The 25,866-nt window shown below is 46.5% G+C and overlaps 1 protein-coding gene across 2 annotated transcripts in view; it reads right to left on the reverse strand.

Moving 5' to 3' along the window:
- Nucleotides 1-25,409, reverse strand: part of LOC147124993 (uncharacterized) — a 72,082-nt gene extending 46,673 nt beyond the window's left edge. For both annotated transcript variants that reach the window (XM_085995800.1, XM_085995791.1), the window contains exons 1-3: nt 24,607-25,409; nt 15,127-15,253; nt 11,137-11,266 (exon numbers count right to left, since the gene is read on the reverse strand). In XM_085995800.1, coding sequence (XP_085851926.1) covers nt 11,137-11,266; nt 15,127-15,229 — 233 coding nt within the window. In that variant the 5' untranslated portion in view covers nt 15,230-15,253; nt 24,607-25,409. The remainder of the gene's footprint in view (nt 1-11,136; nt 11,267-15,126; nt 15,254-24,606) is intronic.
- Between the last annotated feature and the right edge of the window lie 457 nt (nt 25,410-25,866).

Here is a 25,866-nt window from a genome sequence, read left to right on the forward strand (position 1 = left end):
TTGTTTCTCTTTTGAACATCCGTGTTTTCTTTTGCATTTGGTTTGGGTTATAAGGAATTAAGTATTGTTATGTTATTAGTCGTTATTAAGTTTTGATTAATAAAAGGTGTATGCAGATGGCGCAAAAGGGTATCAACCCCTGCCCATCTGACAGGTGAAGGTGTTATAGTTTAAGATTTGCTGTCTATGATTCCAAATGTGCATGAGGTAATTTTCATTTTCTCCGGAAATGGGAACTGCATGTGTCGTGAGGGGCATAGATAGTTAAGTGCCAGGAATGTTTGGATGTGGGGAATCAGGGAAAATTTGCTCATCAAGGATTGATACTTTAAGCAAGCTATCAGTATCACGGGGGCCTGTAAAATTCGCAATTTTCAGCAAAAATCACGCAAGAAAACTGGATAAAATAAGACTGTTTATTGACCAAAGTAAGCTTGCACAGAAAAACCTTTGATAAAAGGGCATACAAAATGGCCGCCAGGCCCCGTGATCAGTTTCTGAACCAGTTTATTTCTGTTACTGCAAGCTAGACAGGCTTGTGGATTGAAGACAGTAAACCCGCGAAAGCCAGTATCTGGGAACCGAAACTCAGAGCAACAGCATACATATTCAATGGATTATAAGTACAGGATGGGGCCCATCAAGATATGGGCGGACAATGTAAAAACACTTATACCCATTTATTGTACAAAGGAAAAACCGTTTAGCAGCCATCAAGGAAAATGTCCGGACCGATCAATATGCGAACCGAGCCGCGGTGACAATGCAAAGGACATTAACAGACATTATCGGCCAGGAAGGCCAGTTTAAGTTATCACCGGCTTCGTTACAAGACAAAGCGCCCCTGCAGAGATTTCTGCCCGCCAGAATTAATACAAAGACAGGACTATGATTTGGCGGGAGATAAGACTGTCCCAAAAGAGTATAACTATGGATTGAAAGTCCATCTAAGTCGCTTCGGACTTCGGGTTACTTGAACAACTTCACTTGACTGGACGGCGGCTGCTTCTTCTTCTTGGACGACTTCAACTTCGGCAGATGCAGAATCGATGAAAACGTTTTCGTCTTTTTAAAGGCGGACGGTTTCGGTAAAAGGACAACGTGGTCGGTGTTCAGCCAAACAAGGCTCGGCCACGACGAGAAAACGACGAGGGTGGCCCGGGTACTGGGGTCGGGAGATCATCGACGACCCAGGCCGACTGAGAAGAAACCCTCTGGAGGACTGGCGATCTAGGCCACAAGATTCTCCCATGTGCATAACCTGCATCTAGGTCTACTCCACGAACAAAAATCCACGACAGGCCTAGTGGATCTCAACCTTAACAAGCGCTCATCGAGGCTGGGTCTACCCCACCGCCTCGAGGGAGGAGAGAATATCGACTGCGCCAGAAGCTTCCAATCCACGTGACGACGGGAAGCGGTGCCAAAAAGGCTGCGAACCCCTTTTCGCGATTTCGAGAGTGGTGAGCATGATCCCAAGTTCCCCAGGTCGAAACTTAGTTTAGGTATAGGGGAGGGAGTTAAGGGAAATCGTAATGTGTTTCCCCTTTTACGATGTGCCGTGTGTTCCCCATTTCCATAGAGTCAAGTTCATAAATTTGTGCATGATTGTAGTTACTTTAATCTGTGCCTATGACATGTATTTTGTAATGCTTCAAACTGTTTAAAAATAAAAGTATCCATTTCGTGCTATTCAGCCTGGTCTATTGAGTCCTTTTCTCTGCACTACTGTTCTCTGCATCTAAGTCCAAGGTCTAGAACCGTAGGGGGAGTGGGTCGAACCACTCAAGGGTAATTCTTGCACGAAGCCTGGCAGGGGGCCAGAACGGGCAAGAGAGCAGGAAAAAAAACCCTACACTCCCCGCCCTCCCCCTCCTCAGCAGCATGGTTACATGTTTGTGTAAAGCTACTCACTCCAGTCAATCGTTCAAAATCAATTATTGAGAAATTTCAATTTTAAAATGTTTTAAGCATTTGGACTTCAAGACCTGGTTGAAACTTGTTAGATGAGGGGAAAATTGATTTTTGTTTCTGTTTCTTCCAAAATCATATTCAAAACTTAGCGGGAAAAAGTGTTTTTAACACTCATTTTTTGTGAAAAGTTCATTAAAAATCTTTAAATACTTTCAAGTCTCATTACAGCTTTGATAGAAGTTGCTCCAAGTTTCTCTTTCCCTCTTCAATGCTGCCATTAAACATACAACAAAAAATAATAAAATAAACTCTAATTCCAAATGGGGCTCAAATAAGAAAGTGAATAAAATGGTTAAACTTCCGAAGATGGTGGTGTGGTTATCTATCCCCAAAAAGGGGACAACACCTGGCAAAATTTAACAGGAACTGACCGCGGGACTTTCAACATCACTTTCCTGTGTTTTTTTCTGGCTCTAAACAATTTTCTGAATTTTTTTTCAAAAATTCTAATTTTTGTTTCACCGGGGGCCTAAAACTTGTTGCTTTAGCTCCTTCCAGCGGCCGTTGTACATGTGTTGCACCTCCACCTGTGTTGTTCCAAAGTGTGGCCGCCGCTCAGTCCCTGGGAACAGACTACGCGTACCTGCACCCTTACCCTCTCTCTGTGCCTCTCTCTCTGTCCCTTTCTCTCTCTCCCCATCTCCCTCTCTCTCTCTCTCTGTCCTTCTCTCCCTCCATTCCCCTCTCTCCATCCCCTCTCCCTCTCCGTACCCCTCTCACTCCGTCCCCCTGTCCGTCCCTCTCTCCATCCCCTTCTCTTCATCCCCTTCTCTCCATCCCCCTCTATCTCTCTCCCCGTCCCTCTCACTCTCTCTCCATCCCTCTCTCCGTCCCCTTCTCCCTGTCCCCCTCTCTCTTTCCATCCCTCTCTCTCTCTCTCTCCCCTCTCCCTCTCCCTCCCCGCTCCGATTCCCCCTGTCTCCCCTTTCGATCCTTGATCTTCCCCCCACCGGCCACCAATGGATCCCCTGACCTCTGCATGGAGCCGATGAAAGCGCGGCCGAACTGGGTACTGCGCATGCGCGGCGCCGGTATCCCGTGAGCAGCCACAGAAGGCCGAAAGGCAAAGAATCAGAGCTCGGGGGATTGTCCCGCTGACAGGTCAAAGTTCAAGGGAGAAAGCCAAACCGCTTCCGGTGTTACACAGCAACCCATCAACCATCGGAACACACAATACAATACAATACAATACAAATCGCTTTATTGGCATGATAAGGTACATCTTATGTTGCCAAAGCATCAAAATACATTTATGGTTGAACACATAAACGCGGTTCCATTCATAGTGTATAAACAGGTATATCCCTGAGTTTATAAATATACATTCGCCTTGTTTATATATACTCTTGTCTTAGTTCAAGAGCTGCGATTGCGATCGGCTCTGAGGTCACAAGACTCACAAACGAGTCTGTCTGGATTCCCGGGCCATTGTGTATTAGGCTCCTGCCCCACCCCAGCACCTGTTCAGTTCTCTGTGCAGCTTTTCAGATCAACTGCGTGTGGTAAACCACTGTATTGTATATTGCCACCTCTGGGTGGCGCTGTGTATGGAGGCATGCCTCAGCTGACTCCACCCACCACTGTGTGGGTTTCGTTCAGACTTGTTCAGTCACTCACGAAGAAGCATGGTCTCTTCTTAGCTAATAAAAGCCTTATTCATCTCTTCTTTCGACTCATCATCTCTTCTTCGACTCATCACCTTTTATGAAGTAATTGATAAGCGTATCAATTTTATTAGCTAAAAGTTAAATGGCGACACCTGAGGAGCAACAACAGCAACGGATACAGCAGACATTGCTGAGAGCCCTCAGACCACCACGCCTGGACCTCGACCCTCAAGATGTGGGTGCATCAGCCAAGTTTGAACACTGGCTGAGCTGCTTTGAATCCTTCCTCGCAATCTCACAGGTTACAGAGGAGGATCACAAACTGAAAATTTTGACCGCCCAGGTGAGCCATCAAGTATATATGCTAATCCGGGACTCTAATACGTACGTGGCGGCCCTCGAGCTACTAAAAGGGCAATATACGCGCCCAGTGAACACAATTTACGCCCGACACCTCTTGGGATCCCGCAGGCAGCAACCGGGAGAATCGGTAGGGGCATTTGCACGGGCGCTACTGGCACTCTGCAGAGACTGCGATTGTAAAGCGGTAACGGCTGTGGAGCACGCGCAGTGACTCGCCTGTGATGCCTTCGTCAGGGGCCTCCAGTCAGACCACACCCGGCAGAGACTGCTAGAAAGCAAGGAACCCGACCTGAAGACGGCCATTGCCCTTGCGCTCTCGTTAGAGGAGGCCCACCGAAACCTCGAGGCATACCCCCGTAACGGCGCCGAGACATGGCAATCGAAACCGTGGGACACGGGACCACCGCCCCCGGCACCAACCGCTGCAGCGACCCAACCGAGACAGCAGCCTCCGGTAAGAACTGCTTCGATGCCCAGTAACCAGGCCCAAAAATGCTATTTCTGTGGCCAGTTAAAACATCCCAGAGTGCACTGCCCAGCTAAGACAGCTACCTGCTCGGGCTGCGGGAAGAAAGGCCATTACGCTAACGCCTGCAAGGGGAAGCCAGCCAGCAGCGCAGCGTGCGGGCCGTGGGAGCAGCCATCTTATCCGCCATTTTGTGTACCCCCGGCCGCATGGCATCCGCCGCCATCGTATCCAACGCACTCAACCGCCATTTCGTCACCGGAACCGACCACCGTCTCGGCGGATGACTATAGTGACTCACTAAGCCACATACTGGCCTCCGTGACGCTGGATCAAGGCCACCCTCACCACCTATCCAGCTCCATGATGGATATCGCGGTAAACGGCCGCGCCACCAGTTGCCTGATCGACAGCGGGAGCACAGAGAGTTTCGTCCACCCCGACACGGTACGTAGCCACTCCCTCACGATTCTGCCAACGCACCATCGCATTTCTATGGCGTCCAAGTCCCAGTCAATGGACATCAGCGGCTACTGTGTGGTGACCCTGTCAGTAGGGGGCACTGAATATCAAAATTTTAAACTGCTAGTCCTGCCCCGTCTTTGCGCTGCCGTCCTGCTAGGGTTGGATTTTCAGTGCCACCTTAAGAGTGTCACACTAGCATACGGTGGACCCCTCCCCCCACTCACAGTCTGCAACCAACAACTTTTAAATCGCCCGCTGCAAACCACCTGCAGCCTTTCCACATTAAAAGTCCCCCCCCCTCCCCTGTTCGCTAACCTCACCCGCGACTGTAAACCCATCGCTACCAAAAGCAGGCGGTACAGTGCCGGGGACAGAGCTTTTATCAGCTCTGAGGTGGAGCGGCTCTTGAAGGAGGGCATTATCGAAGGTAGCACTAGCCCCTGGCGAGCCCAGGTTGTAGTCGTTAAAACCACTGCAAAACGCCGCATGGTAATCGACTACAGCCAAACCATAAACCGGTACACCCAGCTGGACGCGTACCCCCTCCCTCGCATATCTGATATGGTCAATCAGATTGCGCAATACAAAGTATTCTCCACCATCGACCTTAAGTCAGCGTACCACCAGCTGCCCATCCGCCATGAGGACCGCCAGTATACTGCCTTCGAGGCAAACGGCCGCCTCTACCACTTCCTTAGGGTCCCCTTCGGCGTCACCAACGGGGTTTCGGTCTTCCAAAGGGAGATGGACCGAATGGTTGACCAGAACGCGCTGCGGGCAACCTTCCCCTATTTGGATAACGTCACCATCTGCGGCCACGACCAGCAGGACCACGACGTTAATCTAGCAAATTTCCTCCGTACGGCCCAACGGCTGAACCTAACGTACAATAAGGAAAAATGTATGTTTCACACCAAGCGCCTGGCCATCCTCGGCTGCGTGGTGGAGAACGGAGTCATCGGGCCCGACCCCGACAGAATGCGCCCCCTAATGGAGCTACCCCTTCCCCACTGCCAAAAAGCACTGAAGAGATGCCTGGGGTTTTTCTCCTACTACGCCCAGTGGGTGCCCCTCTATGCAGACAAAGCCAGGCCCCTCATCAAAGCCACCTCCTTCCCCCTGACACCAGAGGCGTGTGCAGCCTTCACTCTTATCAAGAACGATATCGCGAAGGCCGCAATGCACGCGGTGGATGAGTCCATCCCCTTCCAAGTGGAGAGCGATGCCTCCGACTTCGCCCTAGCCGCGACCCTTAACCAGGCGGGCAGACCCGTGGCCTTTTTCTCAAGGACCCTCCAGGGCCCCGAGACGAGACACTCCTCCGTCGAAAAGGAGGCCCAGGCTATTGTAGAAGCGGTGCGTCACTGGAGGCATTACCTGGCCGGGAAACGATTTACCCTGCTCACTGACCAGCGTTCAGTAGCTTTTATGTTTAATAATAAGCAGAGGGGTAAAATCAAGAACGACAAGATCTTGAGGTGGAGAATCGAACTCTCCACCTACAATTATGATATCTTGTATCGGCCAGGGAAACTCAATGAGCCCCCAGATGCCCTATCACGTGGTACATGCGCCAACGCACAGAGTGATAGGCTGCAGTCCCTCCACAATGACCTCTGCCACCCGGGGGTCACCAGGTTTTTCCATTTTATCAAATCCCGTAACCTGCCCTACTCCATCGAGGAGGTCAGGACCATGACCAAGAGCTGCCAAATCTGCGCCGAGTGCAAACCGCACTTCTATAGGCCGGACAGAGCAAGCCTGATCAAGGCCACCCGCCCCTTCGAACGCCTGAGCGTCGATTTTAAAGGGCCCCTCCCCTCCGCTGACCGCAATGTGTACTTCCTCAACATAGTTGATGAGTACTCCCGTTTCCCCTTTGCCATCCCTTGCCCAGACATGACCAGTACCACGGTCATCAAGTGTCTGAATGACATCTTCGCTCTGTTCGGGTTCCCCAGCTATATACATAGCGACAGGGGCTCATCGTTCATGAGCGACGAACTTCGGCAGTACCTGCTAACAAGAGGTATCGCCACGAGCAGGACCACCAGTTACAACCCCCGGGGGAACGGCCAGGTGGAAAGGGAGAACGCGACGGTTTGGAAGGCAGTCCTCTTAGCACTAAAATCTAAGGGCCTTCCGACCTCCCGCTGGCAGGAGGTCCTCCCTGCAGCGCTTCACTCCATTCGGTCACTGCTTTGTACTGCCACTAATGCGACCCCTCATGAGAAAATGTTCGTTTTCCCCCGGAAGTCTACATCGGGAACCTCGCTACCGGCATGGTTGACTTCTCCTGGGCCCGTCCTACTGCGGAGGCACGTGAGGACGCATAAAACGGACCCCCTGGTCGAGCGGGTGCACCTCCTACACGCCAACCCCCAGTATGCCTGGGTGACATACCCAGACGGGCGGGAGGACACGGTCTCCATACGAGATCTCGCACCCTCGGGTACCCCTGAATTACCACCGTTATCCCCCTTACCACCGTTATCCCCCTTACCACTGTTATCCCCCACCACCCCTCCCAACCCAACCCCTGCAGACGGCATGCCAAAGCCCCAGGAATCTTCGCCAACCACCCAGACACCAGACCCGACGTCGCATGCTGCAACACCACCGCCGCCACCACGACGATCAGGACGTCAGACAAGGCCTCCTGATAGACTTAACTTGTAGTACCCTTCACCCCGCCGGACTTCACATTAAACAAGGGGTGAATGTGGTAAACCACTGTATTGTATATTGCCACCTCTGGGTGGCGCTGTGTATGGAGGCACGCCTCAGCTGACTCCACCCACCACTGTGTGGGTTTCGTTCAGACTTGTTCAGTCACTCACGAAGAAGCATGGTCTCTTCTTAGCTAATAAAAGCCTTATTCATCTCTTCTTTCGACTCATCATCTCTTCTTCGACTCATCACCTTTTATGAAGTAATTGATAAGCGTATCACTGCGCACGAGCTCGGGATCAGTGCGCACCCGTGCACCTTAGATGGAGCAGTGGCAGTGTGTTCACAGTGCAATTCCGACGCTGAGGCCGGAGTTTTCTGACGTCCATGCGGACGGGAATGAAGGTGGGTCGGGAGGGAAATTTGAAATAAGTTGGAGTGGGTCGGGAACCCGCCGTCATCCTGCCCCCACGTGTCTTTCCCTCCTGCCCCCACGTGTCTTTCCCTCGGGCGCGTTTGCCAGCATAGCAGCGACCCGAACGGCAGAGGCGGCCGAGCTAACTTACATCATTATGAGGTACTTGTCAGACCCTTAAACCTCTTTTTAACCCTACCTTTCAAATTTCCCTGGCTGAGCATGGGAATCACGCAGCTCGGGAACCACGTCTGTGAACCTGAGGTAGAAGTTGAGTGGCCATTGATCCAGCTCATTAGTGCACAGCATGGAAAACACAATAAATAATCCCACCTGTTGCTGAGTTCATTGTCAGCACAGATTTAACTTTCTACAGGTTGCAAGTCTTTTCAGCAAAGTCCGGATCCACTGTCACCTCATTGGTACCACCTATCACACCATTGACAGATTGCTTCTGTCATCTCTACTTGACCTGCCATCTATTACATCAGCATAGGTGCCCTTTATACTGTCTCACCTTGGTCCTCAGAATCAGACCACGATGAGCCCCAACACTAGCAGCACCAGCAACACCAACAAGAACACCAACCTTCTCCACAACCACCTGAAGCTGCACAGGACAGAGGGCATCAGCGCAGGGCTGCACCGCGCCGGTGGCGATACCCCCAACACAGTGTATACAGGCAGAGGATGAGCTTCCTCAACATGACTGAGCACCAGTGCCAAAGGAGGCTCAGGCTATCGCGCCAGGTCATCGCAGACATTTGCAGATTGTTGAAGCAAGACCTGCAGCCCAGAGGAACATAAGAACATAAGAAGTAGGAGCAGGAGTAGGCCATACGGCCCCTCGGGCCTGCTCAGCCATTCAATAGGATCATGGCTGATCCGAACTTAGACTCACGTCCACTTCCCTGCCCTCTCCCCGTAACCCCTTATTCCCTTATCAGCTAGGAAAATGTCTATCTCCGTTTTAAATTTATTTAATGTCGCAGCTTCCACAACTCTCTGAGGTAGCAAATTCCATAGATTTACTACCCTCTGAGTGAAGAAGTTTCTCCTCATCTCAGTTTTGAAAGAGCAGCCCCTTATTCTAAGATTATGCCCCCTAGTTCTAGTCTCACCCATCAGTGGAAACATCCTCACCGCATCCACCCGATCAAGCCCCCTCACAATCTTATATGTTTCGATAAGATCGCCTCTCATTCTTCTAAATTCCGATGAGTAGAGGCCCAACCTACTCAACCTTTCCTCATACGTCAACCCCCTCATCTCCGGAATCAACCGAGTGAACCTTCTCTGAACGGCCTCAAGAGCAAGTATATCTTTTCTTAAATATGGAAACCAAAACTGTACGCAGTATTCCAGGTGTGGCCTCACCAGTACCCTGTATAACTGCAGCAAGACTTCCCTGCTTTTATACTCCATCCCCCTTGCAATAAAAGCCAAGATTCCATTGGCCTTCCTGATCACCTGCTGTACCTGTATACTAACCTTCTGTGTTTCATGAGGAGCTGGTGGACATACCTTACCAGTGGCATGGTTTGTGAACCTCGCTCATTTTTCTTCAATCCCTTCTTTGGAACATGCAAGCTGTCAGTGGAAAACATTACCCTTATTTTCACATCTGAAACTTGAAACTAGTTTTGCATAAATGTAGGATAGAAAAGCGAATGTAAAACAATTGCTGCCACATGGCTTGTGGTTTGGAGATGTTGCTGAAAGCCTCCCCAACAATGATAATGGGCCTGAATTTGCGGTTGGAGGTTTCCCGCGGGCGGATGCCTCCGATCCACAATAAATCTATGCACCTACTCGATGGTCCTGGATCCGCAGAGACCCACGCTCCTGGGCCTCTACGTGCAGACATGCGTAGAGGCCCATGTATCCCGGGGCGCACACAGTTCGCAAGTGCCCCTGGGATCACATGAGCCAGCCCAACCAATCAGAAAGGGGATTCCCCATTATGCTTATGGGGATTCTATTTACATACGGAACCCCCATAAGCATAATAGGAATCATCCAAAAAAATACATGTACACAACCTTGAAATTAAAAAAAAGACATATTTAAAATTAATTAAAATACAATTTCATTAAACATTTAAAACAAAAATTAATTTTTTGAAAAATAAATGTAAATGTTTTAAAGGGGCTAAAAATAACCTATAACAAATTTTAAAGTTTTTTTATGTTTAAATAATTTTAAATTATTTTAATATTTATTTAAACTCTTACGCTGGTAAAAGAAGGCCCTTCGCCTGCTTTTCTAGGCGTAAGAGCTTCACAGGCATTCGCTGGGCAGTAGTTGGGCAAATAGCCCAACTCTCCGCCCGCAGATGTCCTTTTCCCGGGAATGCGGGATCGCAAGTTCTAGGTTTTCACGCATGCGCATCACATGCAGAAACCCGGAACTTGCGGGGCCCTTACAGCCGCGTACGCACTGCGTATGCAGTCAAAGGCCCTGGAAAATCCAGGCCATTGTCTGAGGTAAATGAGGAGGGTTTCACACCACAAAGAGATGCAAGTACAAAGGTTTACGACGGTGAGTCTAGGAGCTTGCTAACCTCTGTTTCTAATGGAAACCATTAACTTAAGTCTGAGTTCTGCTCTGCAGGAAACATGACAGCGCAATTTAACTCGCAATTTCCACTTTCCTGGATGGGTGTGGCTGCAACAACACTCAAGAAGCTCGCCATCATCCAGGACAAAGCAGCCCGCTTGATCAGCAGCCCATTCACTACCTTAGACATCCACTCCATCCATGACCAGCCACAGTGGCTGCAGTGTGTACCATCCACAAGATGCACTGCACCAACTTGCCAAGGCTTCTTCAACAGCACCTCCCAAACCCGTGACCGCCATCACCTAGAAGGACAAGGGCAGCAGGTGCATGGGAACACCAAGTCACACACCATCCCGACTTGGAAGTATATCACCGGTCCTTCATCGTCATTGGGTCAAAATCCTGGAACTCCCTACCAAACAACACTGTGGGAGTGCCTTCACCACGCGAACTGCAGAAGTCCAAGAAGAAGGCTCACCACCACCTTCTCAAGGGCAACCTAGGAATGGACAATAAATGTCGGCCTTGCCAGCGACACCCAGATCCTGAGACTGAAAAAACCCCACAATGGACTCACTGGAGAAACATTTCAGAAATCCAACACAGGTGCTTACCTTAACCTGCAGGCCTCGACTGTGAACCGTGTGTTTGGAGGTGACCCAGCTCCCGCTTCCCATTTCACAATATGCTTGAAGTTTTCAGAAGTTAAATTCACATTCTGTGGTACAGGCAGCTGACCTAAAACTAAAGAACAAATACACATTTAGGTTTCTGATATGGAAAGAGCAATGCAGATCCCAGCTAACTACAAATATAAAAGATTCATTTGCCATACATGCACCTTTGGAGCCTGTTTTCGGTCGATCCGAGACTAATATTTCAAGATGAGCCTTCCAGCTCCAGAATGGACTGTGGGACACCAGGGGCACAGGGAGAAAGGTAAGATCAGTGTTTTAAACATTAACAAATCAGAAAAAAGGACTCAGTTTTATCAGGGCTTGTTCCAGGCGAGGTATGGTCAAAATCATCTGATTTTAAACCACTTGTGCTTCCCTCCCTTGCTTTGTTCTCCACGCCTTCGATCGGACAGCTGCCTTCTGTAGTCTTGCCTACAATATAGGATGTTAGTCAGATAAAATACAGAATAAAAAGAGTGAATGGTGAGAAAAGGGAAAACAGTTTTTAAAACTCTTCATTTACACACGGGATTTTGCTCACCTCAGTGGGTCCGTGGCGGGTGACGTTGATGGGGGTCCCGACCCCGCTGCCGGCTCCATCCTGCTCTGTGAAATGAATTTACGTTGATAGGGCTTGTTAAGCCCGCCCAGCGCATTTCCCGGCCAATTAGAGGAAGCGGGTCTGGTGATGTCATTTGATGGCGCGTCATCAGCTGGTTTCCATAAAGGGACCATGGCCAACTTTATTTTGACATTTCCGCTGTCAGTGTTCTACAGCATTGAGGTTCTGCAAACACTGACAAGCACTGCACAAAGGTGCAGGGCTGCACCCAGGCTCTCCCATGACTCCCTCCATATGCTTATGGAGGGAGTCACAGCACGCAGGAAGGTTCTCTTCCCTTCCCATGGGCGGAAGAGACCTTCCCAGGAGACCAACGCAGCCTGGTTGCATATTGCAGAGGAGGGCACAAGCAGGGATGTGGTCAGGAGGACCTGGGTGCAGTGCCGCAAACGTTTTGATGATCTCAGTAGATCACGAACCGTTAGTAGAAAGCCGGGGATGAGGGGATGGACATATGAGGAGAGGTTGAGTAGATTGGGACTCTACTCATTGGAGTTCAGAAGAATGAGAGGCGATCTTATTGAAACATATAAGATTGTGAAGGGGTTGGATCGGGTGGATGTGGGGAGGATGTTCCCGATGATGGGTGAAACTAGAACTAGGGGGCATAGTCTTAGAATAAGGGGCTGCTCTTTAAAGACTGAGATGAGGAGGAGCTACTTCAGTCAGAGGGTGGTAGGTCCATGGAATATGCTGCCCCAAAAAGCTGTAGAAGCTACATCATTACATAAATTTAAAACAGAAATAGACAGTTTCCTAGAAGTAAAGGGAATTAAGGGTTACGGGCAGGAATTTGGACATGAGTCTAGGTTCGGATCGGACATGGCCCTGTGGGTAGCGGAGCGGGCCCAGGGGCCATGTAGCCTGATCCTGCTCCTATTTCGTGTGTCTAATTCTGTTAGATTCAGGAGATGGTTCTGCGATAGTAGACTGGCGGTTAGGATCAGATCAGCCATGATCTTATTGAATGGCGAAGCAGGCTCGAGGGGCTGATTGGCCTACTCCTGCTCCTATTTCTTATGTTCTTATGTTCTTATGTTCAACCTCATCCTGCTGTGCCTCTGATCACATCTCCATCACTCTGTCTTCCCTAGCCTCCTCCTGCACATCCTTACTCACATCAACTTACCTTGCACCTCCACCCATCCCTCTCTCTATCTATATTATCACATCCGCATCTCACTAGCCACCCTTCACACTCACCCTCATCCTAGTGCAATCATGCCAACATTCTTGGACAGATTTGTCTGCACCTTTGGAAGTGGCTTAGTGAGTTGCAGTGAATGGTGAGACATAACGACCTCCGCAATGGTCATGAGTGTGAAAGGAATGGCTTGGGCATTGTAGGGATGCTTTAAGGTGTTGATGTGGGTGATGCCAACCTGGCGCATCATGTGGCAGCCAGGGTGTACAGTGTCAAGTGAAGTAAATCTGGCCATGGCAAGGCCATCCCTGTCCTCCCGGGCAGCAATGTGGTTGGGTGCTGATGCCCTCTGTTCTGTGCAGCATCAGTTGATTGCGGAGAAGATTGGTGTTATTGTTGGTGCTGCTGGTGTGCCTGGTGCTGCTGGTGTTGGGGCTGATCGTGGTGGGATTCTGAGGACCAAGGTGAAAGCGTATAAAGGGCACCCATGCTGATGGAATAGATGGCAGGTGAAGTAGAGATGACAGAAGTGATCTGTCAATGGTGAGAGAGGTAATGAGGTCAGACTGGATGGAGACTTGTGTAAAGACTTGCAGCATGGTGAATCTGTTGTGGAAATGCAGTGAGGAACAGCTTGCGGCTGAGGGAAGATGTCTATGTAAGGTGGGAGCTTTTACTTTACATTTGAAGCTGTCAACTCATCAGCTGATTCAATGGCCACTGAACTCCCGCCTCAGCTTGACAGATGTGGTCCACGACCAGCATGGGCCCCGTGGGCGAGCTGTCAAATGTAAAAGGTAAGCTAAAAATCATTCTTAAATGGCTCTAAACAAGCCACTAATTACCTGAATTGGGTCCCCTGCCGCTGCCTGTCGGGTCTGTTCAGCGCTGACAGACCCGACATTGGGAAAGGCGCATGGTGGTGTGTCAAAAATATCAAATTTCCCACCCAACCCACCACCAATCCCACCCGCTGACCCCCTAGAAAATCCCGGCCTTAGTGTTTACCCTAGAAATCTGGCCTAAAACTAAAGAACAAATGTAAATGTAATTAACATTACAGTAATAAACAACTGATATCTGAGTAACTATCTGTGTAACACCAAAGAATTATAAAAGGCTGGTCAACCCAAGGAGCAAAGAATTCCCCCGAAGGATTAATGTGTGGTTAGTGGTCTGACTGTCTAACGTTACAGTAGCTGCTTAAGTTTAAATTCTGTTTGTTGACTGATCAAATGTGAAACACTAGCTATCTCACTCCCAATCTTCTGAAAGCTGATGCAATTTATTTTCAGTTTAGGAGAGTTTAACATATTTTTCTTTCATTTAAAAAAAAAACTTATATTTTCCAAAAACAAATGGCCTGGATTTTGCAGTACGGTGAGGCTATCAACGCTTACTGTTATTAAAGAGTGTATCAGACAGCACATTCGCAGTTGAATGTGGAAATCAGGAAGTTACTGTCCGAGCTGCCCTGCCGAGAGACTCGCCATTGAAGCACATGGAATGGTGTAAAGTTGCAAATCTTGCCCACTGGATACCCACTAAACACGCCAGAAAAAATGAGGGCTTGTCCATTCAAGTGTAAGTGACTTTTTAACGACGTGATAAGTCTTAATTACTGCCAAACAACCTCTCCAGCACTGAAAATTTACTTTTACAAATGTGGCGTCTCATTCCTTTAGATTTTAATTATTGTTGGAGATTTTAAAAAATTTAAAAATTTGAATAACATTTTGTTTTTACTTTTCTATCTCTTTTATCTCTCTCTTAATCCCATTTTTATTTCCCTCTCTTTATTTTGCTTTCTGTACGTGATTTTACTTTGAATTAAATATTCTAATGTGGCTCAGTAAGGATTCTCCAATCTGATTGGGTGAGGAGACAGGCTGCTTGCCCTGTTCACACAGGTCCCAGATCCCCTGTAGAGGTCGCTGTGCCGTTTTGGCAAAGCCCACAGAAAGTCTAAGTGTCATGAACGGCTGGTGTTGTTCCTTCGCCTCTGACTGTAAAATCCAGCCCAATGTTTAGTATTACAGACAGTGTCTCTCAAAAAGGTGCCCTTTGTTCTAAATTAATTATGAAAAGGTTGTACAACAGGCTGTTTCTTTAGTTTAATAAGGATTGTATTATTAAAATAATTTAAATAATTTATACTTACCATGTAAAAGAAGATGTAAAAACATTATTATCCATAGTGCTGACTTAGCCATACTCCCACTGGCCCACATAGCCGACAGATCCTCATAAACATTTTGTAGCATTTCTCCCGGACAGCATCATATATCCTGCAGAATGAGCGAGTGAAATTATCACAGAGGTTTTCCCCTCACAGACCTGCCATGCAACAGAACCGGTTTTAACTATGCAAAGCTACAGGAGGTGGAGACCAGCGAATGCCTCTACCAAAGATAGGAGACTGGTCAAGAAGGTAAGAGCCCATGGGATCCAGGGTGCCTTGGCGCGTTGGATCCTAAACTGGCTGAGTGGCAGGAGGCAGAGGGTGATGGTCGAAGGTTGCTTTTGTGACTGGAAGCCTGTGTCCAGTGGGGTACCTCAGGGATCGGTGCTGGGTCCCTTATTGTTTGTGATCTACATAAATGATTTGGATGAGAATGTAAAAGGTATGATCAGTAAGTTCGCAGATGACACGAAAATTGGTGGGGTGGTAAATTGCGAGGAGGAAAGCCTCCGGCTACAGGACGATATAAACGGGTTGGTCAGATGGGCGGAAAAGTGGCAAATGGAATTTAACCCTGAAAAGTGCGAGGTGATGCATTTTGGACGGACAAATAAGGCAAGGGAATACACAATGAGTGGTAGGACCCTAGGAAGTACAGAGGGTCAGAGGGACCTTGGTGTACATGTACATAGATCCCTGAAGGCAGCGGAGCAGGTAGATAAGGTGGTTAAAAAGGCATATGGGATACTTGCCTTCATTAGCCGAGGCATAGAATATAAGAGCAGGGAGGTTATGATGGAGCTGTACAAAACGCTGGTGAGGCCACAGCTGGAGTACTGTGTGCAGTTCTGGTCGCCTCACTATAGGAAGGATGTGATTGCTTTGGAGAGGGTGCAGAGAAGATTCACCAGGATGTTACCTGGGATGGAGCGCCTCAGCTATGAAGAGAGGCTGGACAGGCTGGAGTTGTTTTCCTTGGAGCAGAGAAGGCTGAGGGGGGACCTGATTGAGGTGTACAAAATAATGAGGGGCATAGATAGGGTAGATAAAGAGGAACTTTTCCCCTTAGTGGGGGGGTCAATAACAAGGGGGCATAGATTCAGGGTAAGGGGCAGGAGATTTAGAGGGGATTTGAGGAGGAACTTTTTCACCCAGAGGGTGGTTGGAATGTGGAACTCAATGCCTGAAAGGGTGGTGGAGGCAGGAACCCTCACAACATTCAAGAAGCATTTGGATGAGCACTTGAAATGCCATTGCATACAAGGCTATGGACCAAATGCTGGAAAATGGGATTAGACTGGACAGGGATGGATGGGCGGCGCAGACACGATGGGCCGAAGGGCCTCTTTCTGTGCTGTAAAACTCTATGACTCTATGACTCTAAAGGAGCAATTAAGGGCCCTCACAAGTGTTGCCCTGTGCTGCCCAGGCTATGGTGGTCAAGCACAGAAGGAGTTTGGAGCATGCAAACAAAAAAAAACAGTAAGTTACCTGTGAAAAGATGCGAACTGATGTGCTTTCGTGCACGTTCATGGAATTTGATTTTTATTTCTATTGTTCTTTAACTACAGGAGTGTTAACTCAAGTTACAGCAGTGGTTACAATCCTTCGAGAATGCTACGTTCTTCCAATTCTGGCCTATGCAGTTGAAAGCACGGCCGCCAATGGTGGAGCAATTAAAATCAGGGTTGCGCAAGAGGCCAGAACTGGAGGAGTGCAGATATCTCGGGGGTTGTAGGGCTGGAGGAGATTACAGAGCTAGTGAGGGGTGAGGCCATGGAAGAATTTGAAAGCAAGTATGAGAATTTTAAAATTGAGACATTGCTGGACCAGGAGCTAATGTAGGTCAGCGAGCACAGGGGTGATGGGTGAGTAGGACTTGGTGTGAGTTAGGACATAGGCAGTAGACTTTGGATGAGCTGAAGTTTATGTAGGGTGGAAGATGGGAGGCTGGCTAGTAAAGCATTGAACTAGTCAAATCTAGAGTTAAGAAAGGCATGGAAGAGGGTTTCAGCAGCAGATGAGCCGAGGCAGGGCGGAGTTGGATGATATTACGGAGGTGAAAGTAGGTGGTTTTGGTGATGGAGCAGATATGTGGTCGGAAGATCATCTCAGGGTCAAATGCAATACCAATGTTGCGAACGGTCTTGTTTAGCCTCAGACAGTTGCCAGGGAGAAGGATGGAGTCAGTGGCTGGGGAACGGATTTTGTGGCAGGGACCGAAGACAATGAGGGGAGATAGGCGAGAAACTAGAGAAAGATGCGAGTTCAGGGTTAGGGCAGGGAGGAACCTTAGGGGAAGTTTGGCCTGGTGGGCATGGGGAGGGAAGCGGCAGGGGCAGCTGAACGGATGGTCTCGATCTTAGTGACAAAGAAGTCCATGAGCTCCTCGCACTTGTTGTTGGAGGTGAGGGTGCAGGAGGCAGGGGAGAGGATATTTTAAGAAGATGGTTTGCAGTGGAGAAGAGAAGCTGGGGTTTATCTTTGCATTCCAGGTTGATGCTGGAATAGTGAGCAGTTTTAGGCAGAGAGGCAAAGAGGACCAGGGCATCACAGGTGAAGGTGGGTGTTGGGCTGTAGGCTAGACAGTTACCTTAAAACTTAAGCAACTGAATAGCAGCTTAGCGACACAGCAGCTGAGTCTTACACATTCAGCAGGACTGCCTGCATGGTAATGAAAGTATCACTTTCAGATGAAAAAAGCTGAAGTGAAGTTTGCTCGATGCCAATGATGAAGGTGCCAAACATGCAACGTTTCTGTGTAACGTTTCACCCTCCTACAACAACAAAAACCTTTTAATATTCACCACCCACTAATCAAAGCCTTGAAGCTGTCGGTTAAAATCTTTCTCCACACAAATTTGATGCTCTTACTCTTCCTATCTCTTGCACTTGCATGTATGATGATAAATATTCCACTTCTGTGCCCCAGTGCACACTGGAAATCGTGTGAAGGGGGCCTCGGGTTTCTGTCAATAATCGGGGGGGAAATCGTGGCCCAAGCATGTGATTTCTTGGTATGGGTTTTCGGCGGGAAAGGCTCCGAACCAGATGCTCACAATCCAAAAATATATCCTATCATTTCCACCTTTCCATCTGAGCAGGAATGCAAAAGTTCTTCTCCTTGGGTTCACAGGGGCACCAAGTTTCCACCAAAGGATTGAAAAGACTTGTTGATTTTTTTTAAATGCTGTTCCAGGACACAACCTTGCACATCAACCAGGGGTTCCCAATTATACTGGGACAACATCCAGTTACCTTTATTCATTGATCGTACCAAGGTACAGAGGAGACACATCCTCACTCCATGGATTAGCATATACATGCAAGCAGCAGCTTTTTCAGCGTTTCACAAGAACAATCAACTTCTTTTACACACCAGGATTGGAAGATGTCAGTATCAATCAATCAGGTCAGTTGAAAGGTGAGGCGAATCAGAATGGTTGGAGATTGGGACCAAAGGCTGTTATAACCAGTAACCAGGCATTACTTTCTCCCAATGTTGGTTGTGCATAAACTTAAGGCAAAAAAAGCTTTAAGACGAACTGATCATTTCGAAGAGTTTCAGTTACAGGTGTGTTTATTTATTGCTTGCTCCCCCCCAAAAAATTATACTTACCAAATAACTGGCAAAAATTGAGCTTTTAAAAAAAACTTTTCATCTTCCTCAAAGAAACTTTCTGAGACATGTCCAACATCAGTCTTACGTCAAAATTTGTTTTTTGCCAAGACTAGTTCAGCTACTTTTTTGAGATCAGGAAGATGCTCCCTGGTGTGAATGCATTAACTGGCTTTACTTAAGCATTTCCGCAACCGCACTTTTGGAATTACAGGGTCTGGAAATAAAATCGGGAGTAGAATTGGAGGTGAACTTTACTTCATTTTTAAAATTACATTGAGATTGTCATAATTAAGATTGTAGTACAGCGTATGCTGTGATGCGTGAAATGGGCCATTGACTTAGTTGTGGTGAGTTATAATGCCTGAGTGTATACTGCGATTTTGAAAGCTATTTTCAGTTTGTTTACGCGCTCATGGCGGAAGTCCCTTTGTTACCAGGAAGAAGTTGGGGTGAAACCCACAAAATCTGCATTAGAGTGGTCAATGTTCATGAGGAAATGGGAAGACTAACATAATCAGACTAAAATAGATTGCAACCCCAAGTCTGTCAGCTGCAGCTGAGAGCAGAACATTTAGCTCCTGGTGAGTGTTGGTGCAAACCACAATTCCGTGCACATTATCTGGACGATTGCCGTGTCGAACCATTTTTATTTCCAGCACTAGAAAAATAAACCTTTTTTGACAGGGCCAAGTAAACCTTTTTGTTTTGGCCCTGAAAAACCCACGTCCTACTGCACTTTCAGGCTAACTCCTTGCCTTCACATAAAATAAGAGTTTTATTTAGACTGCTTTGGATGTCAGCTTTTTGGGGGCTGTCAGTATTTTTTAAGCTGTCGGTCAACTATTGATAGTTTTTTTTTTAGGTTGACACTTGTATTCGTGGGCTAAAGAGAAGCATCTTTCTTCATTTACATGATCACTGTGCTTTTATTTTTCTCTCTTACTCTGTTTTTCTCTCACTCTGTTTTTCTCTCTTACTCTGAATCACAATTTTTTTTCTCTCTGTGGGACTGAAATTCCTGTGTTCACTAACTCAGCCAATAAATATGCGAGTGTAAAGCAATGTTCTCTCCAGAAAAGGCAGGAAATTTCAGGGCCAGCCACCTCGTGATCCCCATAGGCCTTTGTTAACATAAGAACATAAGACGTAGGAGCAGGAGTAGGCCATTTGGCCCCTCAAGCTTGCTCCGCCATTCAATAAGATCATGGCTGATCTGATTTTGGCCTCCACTCCACTTCCCCACTCACTCCCCATAACCCTTGACTCCCCTGTAGCTCAAAAATCTGTCTATTTCCGCCTTGAATATATTCAATGACCCAGCCTCCACAGCTCTCTGGGGAAGAGAATTCCAAAGATTCACGACCCTCTGAGAGAAGAAATTCCTCCTCATTTCCGATTTAAAAGGGTTTCCCCTTATTCTGAAATTATGCCCCCAATTCTAGATTCCCCCACGAGGGGAAATATCCACTCTGCATCTACCCTGTCAAGCCCCTTCAGAATCTTATTTGTTTCAATAAGATCCCCTCTCATTCTTCTAAACTCCAATGAGTATAGGCCCAACCTGCTCAACCTTTCTTCATGAGGCAACCCCTTCATCTCTGGAATCAACCTAGTGAACCTCGTTACTTGTACTCTTCCTTTCTCTCTTGGTTTCTCCACTCTCTCTCTTTCTCTGTACGTTCTCCATATTTCTCTCTCTCTTACTTCTTCCATTCAATAACACATCATGGTGTTCAACCAAAGGAAGTTGCTTTTAAGCTGCCCAATTTGTGATGGCAGTTTGTCTCTAAACACTAGACAATTTAGCTACAAGTTGAGCCAAGCTCCAATAGGACTTCTATCTTTAATGGCTTTATTAAGCCAAATGACATTTTGAAAAAGGTCAGTAACACTAATTCAGTGAAACGGGAACCTCATTTGCATTTTTTTTAACCATTTGTAGTTTTAAAACAAGAAATGGCTGTAAGAAAAAATGTTTTTTCTGCATTCTAAGTGTTCACACTTTAATACCACTAACGAAATCGCCGCTGGTATGAACACAAGTATTTTTTTCTTTCTTACGTAATGTACCCAAACGAAAAAGGTTTGATAGATTTTTAAATTTGACACGTTTACATTTCATAAAATCATACCACACTGAAGTAGGCCATTCGGCCCATCATGTGTGTGTCGGCTCTTCGAAGAGCTATGGAATTAGTCCCACTCCCCTGCTCTTTCCCCATAGCCCTGCAAATTTTTCCTTTCAAGTATTTATCCAATTCACTTTTGAAAGTTACTATTGAATCTGCTTCCACCACCATTTCAGGCAGTGCATTCCAGATCATAACAACTCGCTGCGTAAAAAATTCTTCCTCATCTCCCCTCTGGTTCTTTTGCCAATTACCTTAAATCTGTGTCCTCTGGTTACTGACCCACTGCCAGTGGAAACAGTTTCTCCTTATTCACTCCATCAAAACCTTTCATAATTTTGAATGTTTCTATTAAATCTCCCCTCCAGCTTCTCTATTAATATTTATGTATATATTATAAATATCAGGTGAAAAAAGATCCAGAGTGCACCCCATTTAGCAAAATATAGAAGATGCTGCTGTACAGTGCTTCACAATACTTGATGGCACGCTATTCAGAAAAATCCTGAAGTGCATTACTCAAGTTCTCAGGTTATCAGGTAGCTGCTGCTCATTTAATCTCTTCTCTTAGCAACATTACTATCAAGGGGCTATCACACCAGAATTGCACTCTGACAACAGGTACCCACAGAGACATCTGACACAGGTTTAAAAATAAATAAGTAGGCTGAACCTATTTATTGGCTAGATTGTGTGAAAGGATAAACAGGGACATGCATTTCAAATGCTGACATGCAACATTCAGGAGCTCTGAGATCCAGAAGAATAAATGACACGTTGCATATGCTGACATCCCTTGACAAGACTATCACGCTCCCCTCAAATCCCACACTAGGCTTTTCTTAGAGATGGAAAAATTGCAGTTAATCTTATTCATGTTATAGTATTTTGAAAGGCCTGTTTATATAAAGTGAAAGTAATTTGGCTCTAGTTAAATGAAATACCTTACAGTAAAATGCAAAAAAATACAGTCCATGAAACATGGTACAACTTAAAGAAAGAACTTGCATTTATATAGCGCCTTTCCTCAGGATGTCACAAAGTGTTTTACAGCCAATGAAGTACTTTTGCAGTGTAGTCACTGTTGTAATGTGGGGAAATACAGCAGCCAAATACAGAATCCTAATACACCCCAACAATCTATAATATGTGGAATTAGCAAAGTGTGAAATATTCAGATGATAAGAGCATACTTCATTGTACTTCATTGTACTTCATTGACTGTAAAACGCTTTGGGACATCCTGAGGTCGTGAAAGGCACTATATAAATGCAAGTCTTTATGTCTTTATAAGAGCATAAGAAAGGTGGGAACAAGAAACAATCACTCAGCTCCTCGAGCCCATTCCTTCCAACCAGGCATGTACAACTTTCTCTCTCAAGAACTCTAATGGGGCATTAAGTGTGAGACTAACTTTATTGGTACTGTAGTCTTCCTTCTCCTGCCTCGCTTCCAACCTACTCTGATTAGCTAACCCTGTAACTGATTGGCACCTTGCATAAAAAAAATGCGCCAATTTTGGAGTTCATAGAAATCATAGAAATTTACAGCATGGAAGGAGGCCATATCGGCCCATCATGTCCACGCCGACCGACAAAGAGCTATCCAGCCTAATCCCACTTTCCAGCTCTTGGTCCGTAGTCCTGTAGGTTACGGCAATTCAAGTGCATAACCAAGTACTTTTTAAATGTGGTGAGGGTTTCTGCCTCTACCACGCTTTCAGGCAGTGAGTTCCAGACCCCCAGAGATTTCCCCTCAAATCCCCTCTAAACCTCCGGCCAATTACTTTAAATCTATGCCCCCTGGTTGTTGACCCCTCTGCTAAGGGAAATAGGTCCTTCCTATCCACCCTATCTAGGCCCCTCATAATTTTATACACCTCAATAAGGTCTCCCCTCAGCCTCCAATGTTCCAAAGAAAACAAACACAGCCAATCTTTCCTCATAGCTAAACTTCTCCAGTCCAGGCAACATCCTCGTATATCTCCTCTGTACCCGCTCAAGTGCAATCACATCTTTCCTGTAATGTGGTGACCAGAACTGCACGCAGTACTCTAGCTGTGGGCTAACTAGTGTTTTATACAGTTCAAGCATAACCTCCCTGCTCTTTTATTCTATGCCTCGGCTAATAAAGGCAAGTATTCTGCATGCCTTCTTAACCACCTTATCTACTTGGCCTGCTAACTTCAGGGATCTGTGGACCTGCATACCAAGGTCCCTTTGTTCCTCTACATTTCTCAGTGTCCTACCATTTATTGTGTATTCCCTTGCCTTGTTAGCCCTCCGTAAATGCATTACCTCACACTTCTCCAGATTGAATTCCATTTGCCATTGTTGTCCACCCGACCTGTCCATTGACATCTGTGTTGATTTTGGAGGTTGTCGCTCAGCTGCACTTTGTTGCAAATCTTTTTTTTAAATGACAATCAAACTACAGCAGCAAACTGGGTGAACAACACTTCATTGTGGCGGTGAAAGGATTACCACATACCAAAGGAAGCCCCACAGTACGTTTCAGCGGTCTGGCAGCAGGTGGCAGTGTTGTGGAAAGGGCTGGATCTGCTGTCCTCGATCCCCAGGAAAACGGGTGTTCAGGAGGCACAGCAACCAGATCATTTAGGAAATTATTACCTCCCGCAGACTTGAGCCAGACAATACTGCTTTTTGACCTAAGAAAACTTACTCTTGTTTCCCTCTGTAGTTGGCAGAAGTCCCAAACACAATCTATGTTGCTGCAATGTTGCAAATATGATGTCGTATGAGTACAGAAAGATTTTAAATTACTTTTTTTTAAATTGTGACAAGTCTACCCCTGATAATTCCGTCTTTTTTTACATTAACAGTTTGAGTTATCCCATAATTTGAATTAAGATAAATAACAGTAAAGTAGGAATTTAGTGCCAAGAATAAAGTGAATTATTTGACTTAATCAACTTTGAATTAAGAGTAGACAGCACGCAATGCCACTTCTCTTAAAGGGAGTCCTTCCAAATTGGGCAAAAAAATAACTTTTCCCAAATAAAGACTTGCATTTATATAGCGCCTTTCACAACCACCGGACCTCTCAAAGCACTTTACAGCCAATGAAGTACTTTTGGAATGTAGTCACTGTTGTAATATATTATGTAATTATATAATATATTATATAATATATATGTTGTAATAAATGTATTATATTTTGACATAATTCTAAACAGATTCCTAAATAAATTCTGGATAGAAGCGTTATGGTTCCCACACGGGATTATGTAATTGTGTTCAAAATACAATTACATGAAAAGACAGCTATTGAGAAATGTTGGGTGAATTTGAAAGAATGTAAGGAAGAAAACTTATTTTTATTTTTCTACTTTTCTTCCTCACATTCTTTCAAAATCACCCAACATTCCTCATCAGCTGTCTCTTATTTTGGTTAGTTTCCTTGAAAAAGACTTGTAACGCCGAAATTCTCTGAAAGGTAATCGGTGTCAGATTTCCCAATGGACAGACTGGAGTCTTACCATGGACGTGCCAGTTCCCAATGGACAGACGGGAGTGTTACCATGAACGTGCCAGTTCCCAATGGACAGACGGGAGTGTTACCATGGACGCGCCAGTTCCCAATGGACAGACGGGAGTGTTACCATGGACGCGCCAGTTCCCAATGGACAGACGGGAGTGTTACCATGGACGCGCGCGAGTGCCCCACCCCTCCTCAGTTGCACCTTACCTTTAAATTCAGCGTATCCATTCCAGCAAACGGTGACCGATCGATCGCTCTCTTTGGCCGGCCCGATGTCGATTTCGGCAGAGCCTGGTCCTGAGGGTTTCGGTGTCCTGGTCTCATCGTTGTACATTTCCGTGAAGCGGACTCCGCCTCTGTACGTGTTGCTCATGTCCCTGGATACCAATCAGAAGGTTCAGACTCAACTCCAAAATAGCTGGAGGCGGCACCCTGTGTTGTGGTGCAGCTGCAGATAACAATGAATTCTCATTTTTGGCCCATCTTATGTATAGAAAATATTGTTCCTCAAGGTCACGCTGGTGGTGTTTCAAAAAAGTTACTTTTTTAAGCTAAAATCCACCTCGCCCTCACCACAGGCGGTTTTCTATTTCTCTCTCACATACATCTCTGAACTACGGACTACAACAAGTTCAACCAACTTAGAGGGTGCATGCATACGAGCTTTGAATATTATAGGTGTATTCAATTCACATGCGGACAATGGTGTTTTAGTGGTGGCCTTTGTTGTTGCTGTGATGCAATGATCCACACAGAAGGCTTGGGGACAGTTACAGATGTAATGAAAGAACATGCATTATATAGGACCCTATCAGCTGTGGCACACTCGCCTCTAAGGTTGTTGGGTTCACAGTCCACCTCCAGAGACTTGAGCACATAAATCTAGGCAGTCACTCCAGTGCAATGCTGAGGGAGTGCTGCACTGTCGGAGGTGCCATCTTTCGGATGAGACGTTCAACCGAGGCTCTGTCTGCTCTCAGGTGGACATAAAAGATCCCATGACACGATTTCAAAGAAAAGCAGGGGAGTTATCCCCGGTGTCCTGGCCAATATTTATCCCTCAATCAACATAACAAAAACAGATTATCTGGCCATTATCACATTGCTATCTGTGGGAGCTTGTTGTGCACAAATTGGCTGCCACGTTTCCCACATTATAACAGTGACTACACTCCAAAAGTATTTCATTGGCTGTAAAGCGCTTTGCGACGTCTGGTGGTCGTGAAAGGCGCTATATAAATGCAAATCTTTCTTTCTATCTCATTCTCAGGACATCCCAAACCACGTTTTAATTGTAGTCATTACTACTGTTAAGGCAAAGTGTCTGCATTTGTTAGTTGGTAGTACTCTTGTCTTGCAGCTAGAGGTTCAATCCTTACTCCAGGATTCATGTATATAGCCAGGCTAAATTTGGTGCAGCATTGAGGGAGGGTTGCAGTGTCAAAGGTGCTGTCTTTTGGATGACAC

The sequence above is a fragment of the Somniosus microcephalus genome, chromosome 1, assembly GCF_052327205.1.
Source record: "Somniosus microcephalus isolate GS21.2 chromosome 1, FLI_Smic_1.0, whole genome shotgun sequence".
Lineage (NCBI taxonomy): Eukaryota > Metazoa > Chordata > Chondrichthyes > Squaliformes > Somniosidae > Somniosus > Somniosus microcephalus.